Source organism: Montipora capricornis, chromosome 14 (genome assembly GCF_036669925.1).
Source record: "Montipora capricornis isolate CH-2021 chromosome 14, ASM3666992v2, whole genome shotgun sequence".
Classification (NCBI taxonomy): Eukaryota; Metazoa; Cnidaria; class Anthozoa; order Scleractinia; family Acroporidae; genus Montipora; species Montipora capricornis.
In genome coordinates, this window is record NC_090896.1 from 26,202,914 (window position 1) to 26,213,811 (window position 10,898).

The 10,898-nt window shown below is 38.8% G+C and overlaps 1 protein-coding gene across 2 annotated transcripts in view; it reads left to right on the forward strand.

The window, feature by feature from the left end:
* The window catches only part of LOC138033204 (uncharacterized), a 15,662-nt gene extending 6,263 nt beyond the window's left edge, over positions 1–9,399 (forward strand). For both annotated transcript variants that reach the window (XM_068880969.1, XM_068880970.1), the window contains exon 3: positions 8,640–9,399. In XM_068880969.1, coding sequence (XP_068737070.1) covers positions 8,640–9,220 — 581 coding nt within the window. In that variant the 3' untranslated portion in view covers positions 9,221–9,399. The remainder of the gene's footprint in view (positions 1–8,639) is intronic.
* Positions 9,400–10,898: the final 1,499 nt, after the last annotated feature.

Sequence of the window (10,898 nt, forward strand, 5' to 3'; positions counted from 1 at the left end):
CCCTCAGTGGCAGTTTCGGACAATGGTCCATGTTACAGTTCTGCAGAGTTTAAAAAGTTTTCGGAGGACTGGGGCTTTCATCATGTCACGTCGAGTCCAGGGTACCCCCAGTCAAATGGTCAGTCGGAGAGAACAGTCCAAACAGTCCAAACAGTCAAGTCAATGCTTGAGAAAGCTGACGACCCATACAAAGCCCTCCTTTCATATCGGAATACTCCTTTGGATGAAGTCAACTTGTCACCCTCGCAAATGTTAATGGGAAGGCGTTTGAGAACCCAAATTCCAATGACCAGAGAAATGTTAAAGCCCCAACTGTAAGTCTTGCCTAAGTTAAAAGAAAGGCAAAGAAAGCAGAAGATGCAGCATGACAAAACAGCGAAGGAACTGCCACCACTGATGCCTAAGTTTGATGCCTATGTTGCCTCTGATGCCTAAGTTAAAAGAAAGGCAAAGAAAGCAGAAGCTGCAGCATGACAAAACAGCGGAGGAACTGCCACCACTGATGCCTAAGTCTGATGCCTATTTCTTGCCTAAGTTAAAAGAAAGGCAAAGAAAGCAGAAGCTGCAGCATGACAAAACAGCGAAGGAACTGCCAACGCTGATGAATGGCGAGTTTGTAAGAGTTCGAGAAGGCAACAAGTGGAAGCCTGCTAAAGTTACGGAGATTCTTCCGTTACCTAGATCCTACACGGTTGAAACAGAGCGGGGAGAGTACCGAAGAAATCGTCGCCATTTGCTAAGAACTGAAGAGCCCAAGGCATCAGACTTTGTATGCACAGCCCCATCTGATGAAGACACAGCCCCATCGAATGAAGACCTAACAGACACTGAAGTTGAGATGTCTGGTGCAGGAGTCCTGCATAATCCTAGGTCAACACCAGTCAAAATGTCTATGGCTACTACCACACGGTCCGGTAGGACAGTTAGAGAACCTCCAAGGTTCAAAGACTATGTCAAGTTTTAGCCACAGTGGGAACAGTTTGTAACATGTCACAAAGTCTTGTGTTCAATTTAGAAACAGAAACACTACTCCAGTGGTCATGTTGTCTGAAGTTTTGCATTGCCACTGTTTGTAAATTCTGTAACTTTTTCAGTTGTGTTTCCTTTGTTTACTTGCTTTTCTATCGCTAAAAAAAAAGGGAGATGTAACATCAGGTCAGCGGTTGCACCACGCACGTGGTGTGGGGAATAAAGTTGTCTTGTGTAGATCCGCCATCTTGTGTGTGTTGTTCCTTTGTTATAACACTTCAGAAAAAAGCAACAAAACATGGAAAGAAAATAAGGTGCGAGTTAGCCTGCCTTTGGGCCGCTACGCAGGCTAGTGCGAGTACACAACGCAGGCTTCATACGGTATGAACATCGCTCTCCACAGGGCAGTAAATATAACACCAAACAAAGTTGTTTTCGGGATAACGGCACACCGTGAGAACCACCAGAACACTGATGAAGACATTAAATGTCAAGGGGAAACCACTGAGCTAGCGTCTAGTAAAAACACTTTAAATAATGGTCAGTGTGAAACTGTTGAAAGAGCAGCCAAACACCAGAACATACGTAAACGACAGAGTTAATAAAATGAAGAAATGTTAAAACAAACCAGACAATCAAGGACGGCACCTTTCAAGATCGATGACAAGGTTGCAATCAAAATAGACAAGGTAGAAAAAACGACTCTTGTACACCCGAATATGCTGTTGGGCCAAATAATCAGGGGCACCCAACGAGAATATAGTTCAAAACTACTTAAACATAGCATTGTTACGCATTTTTTTGGTATTTAAACAGTAGATATAGGCATATTTTTATCCCCTAAACATTTTTAATCTGTTCGGATTTCATAGCTGAAAGTCTAGTGATCCGAAAATTGTAGCGATCAAAACTTACCTTTTCGAAAAATTCAGTTTGAAAAAAGGCTCCCGAAAATCCTAGGTGACCTTTTTAGGGTAAAATATCCGTTTAAAATGGGCAATTACATAATTTTTGAGATGTTCGAATATCCTAGGACAGGCAGGCAAGCAAGAAATTTTACAACAAATGTTGCGAAAATTCTAGCCTCAAATCGTCTTCCGAACAGATATTTTTTGAAAATTGACGTTGGGTGCCCCTGAATAATGGAGATTAGGAAAGACTATGCTAAAATAGTTACTCCACAAGGAATCATCAAGAGCTTTATTTTCAAGGTTATATCCTTGCACTTCGAGGAAGTGACACTCGATTATTGCAAAGAAATTTTGTTCACAGCTGCTTGCAAGCAAGCTAACAATACTTATCAGTAGCATTTGTTCAGTTTGCATATAAATGAGGTAACAACACTTTGTTTTGATTGCATCTTTATTCTGACTTGTATGCAGATTAAATTTAAAACATAAAATGAATCTATACATTTCGTTACTTTAGTGGACGGTGTCTATTACCCAAATCGCATTACTTAGTTAACCAGTCAAAAATCCACTTATTGGACCTAAATACCAACCCATTTTATGACCCCAACCCTAACGTTCTGAAAACAAACCGCAAGTTTATAATGATAACCCTAAACTCAAACTGACGCAGTCCTTCTGCCTAAATGCACTATCGTGACCATGATCCACACTTTCTGTTTGAAGGTAACTATTCAAAGGCACTTCTAAACCACCTTGGTGAGAGGCGAGTGCTCTCAACACTGCGCAATCCCAGCACCCTAGTTCAATAATCGAACTGGTTTAAAAAAAAAATGGTTTGAAAGAAATAAACCGGTTTGAGAAAATTTAAACCAAAAATCAAATTAAACCACAACGTATACACTTAATGAAATGAAATGTTAATAGAACCCCTTGGGAACTCGGAAAAATCCGAGCCCCAGATGGGATTCAAACCCACGACCCTCCGTGATCCAGTGGGATGCTCCAACCACTGAACTACTGGAAACTCTATCAGTGAGCATGGGTGAAGAGGGCTATTTGACTCGAGCTGCATCCCGCAGCTACAGAGTCAAATAATGACTGACAGCATAGCTCATAACTGCATCGCGCAGTCACATTAAGCATATCTGAGATGCGGCCAACCAACCACCCAAGTGAGCGAATGTGAGAATGATATACACATATCAATTGAAATGTTAATAGAACCCATTGGGAACCCGGGAAAATCCGAGTCCCAGATGGGATTCGAACCCACGACCCTCCGTGATCTAGTCGGTCGGTTAGAGCATCCGACACGTACACTCATTTTTTTTATAAGAACGCTTAAATTTTTGAGCTGAGGTTGAACATTCTATTTTTTTCGTGCGATTTGAGCCTGAAACGTTGTTGGGATGTTCTTAAAGTGCCACTACGATGAAAATTTTGCATGTCCTTTTTTCTTTAGATTTTGAAAATAGACGTACTAAATAGGTACCATGCCAATTTTTATCTCAAAATTCCCACGGAAAGTATGATTTTTGTAACGAATTTTTTCGGTTTTCGCTGTCCGCCATTACTCGAACGGCAAATGACGGTGAGCAAGGAAAAGGGTTGGGTCTAGCTGGATCGCCTGGGGCCTGACGTCATATGCGCAACGCTCAAAATAAACGCGGCTAATTTGCCATGCCGTCTATGAGATGTGAGAGATCGCCGAGTTGCTTTTTGCTGATATTATATACATTATTCCTTGATCGAATAGTTCGCGTTGTCAAACGCCCACGAAGCGATGCGCGTATGACGTCACGAGCCAAGTCTTGCGTGAAGACCACTTACAAAATAATCGCAGGCTTCTCCAATGCCGTCCGAGTAACGGCGGACAGATTTTTAGCGGTTTTTGGCTGGCTATTTCCCGACTTATCTCGCTCTATCGTTCCAAATTTAAATGCATTGTATTATTTTGAACATATTGACTTAATTGACGTTGAAAAAATTCGAATAGAAAACCAAGAATTTTCGTCTTAGTGGCACTTTAAGTTACTTGGTATAGTATTTCAATTAATTAATGCAGGCGGTGACCAGGAAACCTATCAAAGTCCCTTATTGTTTGCTGTAATGTGTCATATGCTTGTACAGATGAAAGAAAAGAAGCCCAAGTTCGAGTACAACACTTTGTTCATGTTAAAAACATGTCGCTAAGTATTTGGGTAGATGGTACTGTTAAACTACAGTTTTATATTTATTCTCTCTTTGTTTCTACTACTCATTTAAATGGTCTGGATAGCACAAGTGTTCCTAAAATATTTTAAAAAATAAAACCACACTTTTGAATTTACGGAACATGTTTCGATGTTTCAAACATCATCTGCAGCCATAGTAAGTGTAACATTGAAATTTTCACAAGATAATTCGTATATATATATATATATATATATATATATATATATATATATATATATATATATATATATATATATATATATATAAATGAATGAATAATCAGGACACGATCATACTTTTGCCTCTGGTTTTCATACAGGTCTGTTTCGTACAGGACGTTTAGTTTGTCCTGCACTCATCAGTGTGTAACCAAGAGTGATTTTATTCGTTGAAGATTACCGCTTTTTTAGTCATACATGGCCGTTAGTGTTGCACGCTCCTATTTACCTAACGTTCTTCAATAGTTATTTCTCATTTTGTCTACATTTACTAATCAACTCGTTGCGCTTATTGAGTGTTGCTGTTCGCGGCTGGCATATGATGTAATATTTTTCAGCTATGCATAAATTACAACGTTTTGTCGCGTTAGTATAATGCGAGGCGTGACAAAGAATTTTCCACGAAATTGTATAGTCGGTGTTGCTGTCCTTTAATTGCCAAATGTATTTGCTCAGTTCAGTTGAGTTGCTCTTCGCTCTTGCTTTAAACGATGCTTTATGGTTTGCGTATCTTGCTTTGAAATCAGTTGCTGTGAGTCCTACGTACTTTTCTTCCTTATATATATATATATATATATATATATATATATATATATATATATATAGACAAATACTGAGTGAAAATAGTTGGGTGTATATATATATATATATATATATATATATATATATATATATATATATATATCTAGATAGATAGATAGATAGGTAGATAGATAGATATATATATATATATATATATATATATATATATGGTCTGGATAGCACAAGGGTTACTAATATTTTAAAAAATACAACCACACTTTTAAATTTTCGGAACTTTGTTCGATGTTTCAAACATCATCTTCAGCCATAGTGAGTGTAACATTAAATTTTTTACAAGATAATTCGTATATATATATAACTATCAATACAATGATTCTTTGTAGATTAAATGTTCGTTACAAGTACGTAAAATTCAAACGAACCAACAATATTATAGAGAACACAACTGACATAACGGTAAAAGTTTAAAAGTGTAATGCTAAACTGACATGATCAACTTCTTTGTTGAGTTCGGGTTTCAACCGCTCAATATGGAAGCTCTCCTTGATTTTGAGTTGATAGAAAGAAGTAGCATTATCAATAATTTTGAAGCAAGAAACATCACAATTATCGTGACAATTTTTAGAAAAACTAATATGCTTGAAAATATGAGAATTTTTGTCCCGGAAAAGGTGCTCATTTACACGTGTGTAGAAATGCCTGTTGGTTTCACCAACGTAGCGAGCACCACAGCCCGCACAAGTAAATTTGTATACAACACGTGATTGGAGAGAATCCGGAATGAAATCCTTTGGACTAAAAATGTTGCACAGTTTGAATGGAGAGAAAATTACTTACTTACATTACCTTAAAATTACTTTAACAAGTATTGCAAGGATTTAAATGTTAAAGTAATTTTCTCTCCATTCAAACTGTGCAACATTTTTAGTCCAAAGGATTTCATTCCGGATTCTCTCAAATCACGTGTTGTATACAAATTTACTTGTGCGGGCTGTGGTGCTCGCTACGTTGGTGAAACCAACAGGCATTTCTACACACGTGTAAATGAGCAACATGTTCCGAAAATTCAAAAGTGTAGTTGTATTTTATATATATATATATATATATATATATATATCAGGGGGACGTGGGTTCAAATCCCGCTCAGGGCAATTCTTCATGTTTTTCATTCGCTATAATTAATCAGTTGATTAACGGGATGGGTTTCATTTCTTCATTCTACGGTCTATATAAATAAGCCTGCATCATTAACTTGATCCCTCTGATTAGCTGATGCCTAAGTTGGTGTTTGCCTGTGAATCGTTAGTCGATCCTTAGGTTTAAGGCTATGAAGGGGTTTAGGCTTTCCCATCCCACCCGTGAAAGAATCCCGGGATACTCACGATAGGCCAATTCACTGTCTCGATAGCTGCGTTGCCAGCGTGGTTGTCCTGATGGTGTAGTGGTCATCACACCCTACCGGTATTCAGGGGGACGTGGGTTCAAATCCCGCTCAGGGCAATTCTTCATGTTTTTCATTCGCTATAATTAATCAGTTGATTAACGGGATGGGTTTCATTTCTTCATTCTACGGTATATATATATATATATATAAATGTGGAGGTCGAGTCAACCTTGGCGTAAAGTGCTCAATGCTGTAGCAGAGCTAAGTATACATAAATTGAAAGATTAAAGAGGACGCATCGATTCTCTGTTACTCTGAGTTTCGCGCCTGAGCGCTCATCAGACAGAACTTTCTGACTGACGAGCGCTTAGGCGCGAAACTCAGAGTAACAGAGAATCGATGCGTCCTCTTTAATCTTTCAATTTATGTATATATATATATATATATATATATATGTATGTATGTATGTATGTATGTATGTATGTATGTATGTATGTATGTATGTATGTATATATATATATATACTCAAAATCAAGGAGAGCTTCCATATTGAGCGGTTGAAACCCGAACTCAACAAACAAGTTGATCATGTCAGTTTAGCATTACACTGTTCAACTTTTACCGTTATGTCAGTTGTGTTCTCTATAATATTGTTGGTTCGTTTGAATTTTTCCTACTTGTAACGAACATTTAATCTACAAAGAATCATTGTGTTGATAGTTATATATATATATATATATATATATATATATATATATATATATATATATATATATATATATATATATAAAGGAAAAATTGAAACATTAAAACACTACAGATCTGGTTGGAAAGGGCCTGATGGTCCTCTCTCTTCAGGTGCATAAAACACTGCCTGGCTAACTTTCCTTTTATAAGTTGATGGTTCAAGCATTCCTTATCAAATATTTGGTTGCGTGCCGGCACGCAATCGCCAGTTCGTTCTTTTTGTTCAGGGTGCCTGCTCCCGGTTTACAGATGATGAAAATTTTTTCCGTAATGCAAAGATTACATCTCTTTGCTACGTTTGAATAAGGTCTGGCGCGAGCCAGTACTTTCCAGGTTATAGCAAATTCCGTTTTGCTGTCCTTTAGGGACCAGATGTGTTTGCTCAACTCCGTTGCGTTCCTTTTGTTCTTATTTTTAAAAGAAGCCGTGTGGTTTCGAAACCTTGTTTTGAATTGGTTCGCGGTAAGCCCGATATATGTTTCCTTTCCCATGGCGCTTTCAACTGTTGCTTGGTAGACCACGTTTTGGATTAAGCAATCACCACTTAACGGACAAGAGTGTTTGTCTCTGCAATTGCATGATTTTTCTTGTGATTGAGAGTTATTCACGAGGGAGGACTTGTTGTGGGCGCTGATTTTTCTTTCCAAATTTGGCATGCACGAATACCTCACTTTCAAAGTGAAAATCTTTAACAGGAACACTTTGAAAGTGAGCTATTCGTGCATGCCAAATTTGGAAAGAAAAATCAGCGCCCACAACAAGTCCTCCCTCGTGAATAACTCTCAATCACAAGAAAAATCATGCAATTGCAGAGACAAACACTCTTGTCCGTTAAGTGGTGATTGCTTAATCCCAAACGTGGTCTACCAAGCAACAGTTGAAAGCGCCATGGGAAAGGAAACATATATCGGGCTTACCGCGAACCAATTCAAAACAAGGTTCCGAAACCACACGGCTTCTTTTAAAAATAAGAACAAAAGGAACGCAACGGAGTTAGCCGCGGGGTTCCCCGGCGTTTAACCCCGGCGGGGAACCCCGCGGCTAACCAATCACCTCATCGATTGCTCTGTTTCCAGCAGGGTTGTCGTGATGCTGCAGTGGTTAGCACACCCGACTAGTAACCAGGGGGACGCGGGTTCGATTCCCACTCACGGCAATATGTTTTTCATTCAATGGTTCTGCTAGTAGTTCGCTGTCGCTATTTGTACACTCAAATTACTTAATATTTCTAGCAAAGCGTTGTGTATCCTTCGGATCCTACTAGCTTGGGACTACATCGTTGGATTTCCAGCCTTGTTTATTCAGAAATATATATATATATATATATATATATATATTTTTTTTTTTTTTACGAATTATCTTGTAAAAAGTTTAATGTTACATTCACTATGGCTGAAGATGATGTTTGAAACATCGAAACATGTTCCGTAAATTCAAAAGTGTGGCTGTATTTTTTAAAATACTCATTTAAACAAATGAGCAAGACAAAGACCTTTATAACTGACTCTCAGCCTGGGTATGTTCTTAGCATGTTCTTAAAATTTTGGATAGTCTCAGCCTCAGCGTTCTTATATATAAAAAAAGAAGCATGTTGGTGATCAGATCTAGATTATTATTGAGTGGCTGTCTTTTTTATTAACTTCCATAAAGGTATCACAAAACAAGCAAGCGACATGACGTACGCAGGTCAAACTACCTACGCTAAGGGTCATCTGCTCCCTGCTGAGACGTACTCCTTCACTGATGCGAACATGCTTTCAACTTTCACCTACACAAACGCTGTTCCACAGATTACAGGATTTAACAGCGGCCAGTGGGCTCAGTATGAAAGAAAGATAAGAGAATATGCCAAGAGTGGGTGTAGTCCGATGGGTGGGGACCTGTACCTGATCACTGGCATCTCAGAGGTTACCCTCCAAATTGGAATGAGTGGGCTAGAAGCGATCCAGAACACACTTAAAGTTCTTAAACCTAATACCGACGCGATCAGCGTTCCTAGATCCATGTGGACAGCCGGATGTTGCATAAATCCTTCTAGCGGTGCATTGGGAGCTTTTGCTGTGATCGGAAATAATCTTAAGGACAAGAATAAGGTCTTCATGTCTCAAGTGGAGATGACTATGTTGCAAGACTTCCTTCTCACTGGAGTTAATGGTTTTGGAGGAACAGCCATCAACTTGTTTCCAGCAAACCCCAGATGCTCTGACCCAGGAAAGAGGGTGAATTTGTAAATACGACCGACAACTGAGGAAATTGTGCCAAGCATGCCAAGAGGACAGGCAAACATCCATGAAGCCACTACTTCTTTAGCATAGCTTTGATGCGATGTAAATATTACGGTCTTACTTTTCCTTTGCTTTGAGCAAGCCTTATAAACGTAAAGTAACTTGAAAGAATAAACTTCAGAATTCCAAAAAAATGATAACGAGCAAAGTTGCTTTTTATAATCCCGTTTAGCCGAGTGCAGATCTTTGTTTTTGGTTTTCTTTTCTCCCATATCCTTTCAAGATTGTCCCAGCTGTCACCAGTGCCTCGAAAAACACTTCCATTCTTTAATCACTGGACAACAGTGCAGTGAGTAAAGAATGCAAAATGTGGCTCCATTTTGCCCAACAAAATGAAGCCACTCAACCACAGGAGGAGGCCGGTGTTGTCTAGTGGTTAGGGCGCCGGATTTGCATACGGATGCTCCTGGTTCAAATCCCGCTCGGACACTAGCAGGACTTGTCTTCGACGGTGGTCCCGAATTCAACTCCACCACGCTTTGTAAATAGCCAGCTGTTTGCCTCCTGCCAGTTGGGTTTCGTAACGCTATTACGTTTAGAGCGACTTTCATATGACCTTGAAAAATATACTTAAAAGCCCAACGTAAACAAATGCAAAACTTTTGATTGGCTCGTCGAACAAAAACAAACTAGCGCGAATTTTCATTGGCTTAGCAAACACGGATGCAAATAGCGGACACTAGGCTTCATGTGTGAATGCATTTGAAGTGCAGTAATGTGATTGGGCAATTAATATTGAACTGTGTACTGCCCATATTGGGAGTTTCCTTGACGGGAATAAGGCGAAGCTTTGCTTTAATCTTTCCAAACATTGGTCCGTGAAACAAATAGACCACTATCGATATGTTAAAATTCGGCTTGATAGTGAGGCATAGAAATGAATAAACATGTTCATTCACTTTCCTTTGTTTGTGTCCTCTATGTCTCGCTGCCAAGCTGAATTTTAGTATCTCGAGAGTGGTCTATTGCGAACACTTTTACAAGGTCAATGCAAAAGTCGCTCTATTTAAATTGTTCGTTTCTATAGCACGGCCCCACAAGCTTGTAGCTTTATTAAAACACCATCGTGTGTAAGTGAAAGTACTTTACTTTTAATCACATCTCAAAAGTGCCCTCCCAACAGTATATTAGAAGAATATCTCTTCTTGTAGATGTCAAGCATACACCAAGTCTATTCAGTCGTTCTTGAAGCTTTATGATATGAAACAAAAGAACAGTAAAAATTCATTAATCATTATGCCGTTAAATTCATGAGGGCGTATGATGTAGTGCGGTTATTTTATAAACAGTTGTAACCTTTTCTCAGAGCAGTTTTAAGACGTTACTGAAGGTAATGTGTGTGCTTGGGTTAGTAGTGCTTGAACAATTGATGCAACATAGAATGAAGCTTAGCTGCTATTGAAGGTAACGCATTGTCTTATAAATAGAAATCTGTGCCGAGAAATGACAACCAGTGGTAAAAAAAATAAACCTGGCCTAACATTTATAAAAAAAATTCTTTTACTTCTGACATAAGTTTCCTGTTAGCAATATTCTATTTCAGTCTTTGAGCTAGGGTTTGAACTGACAAGACAATGAATTTGTGTCACTTATCACGGTGCAAGGGGTCTGTGTGGTCTGCCAT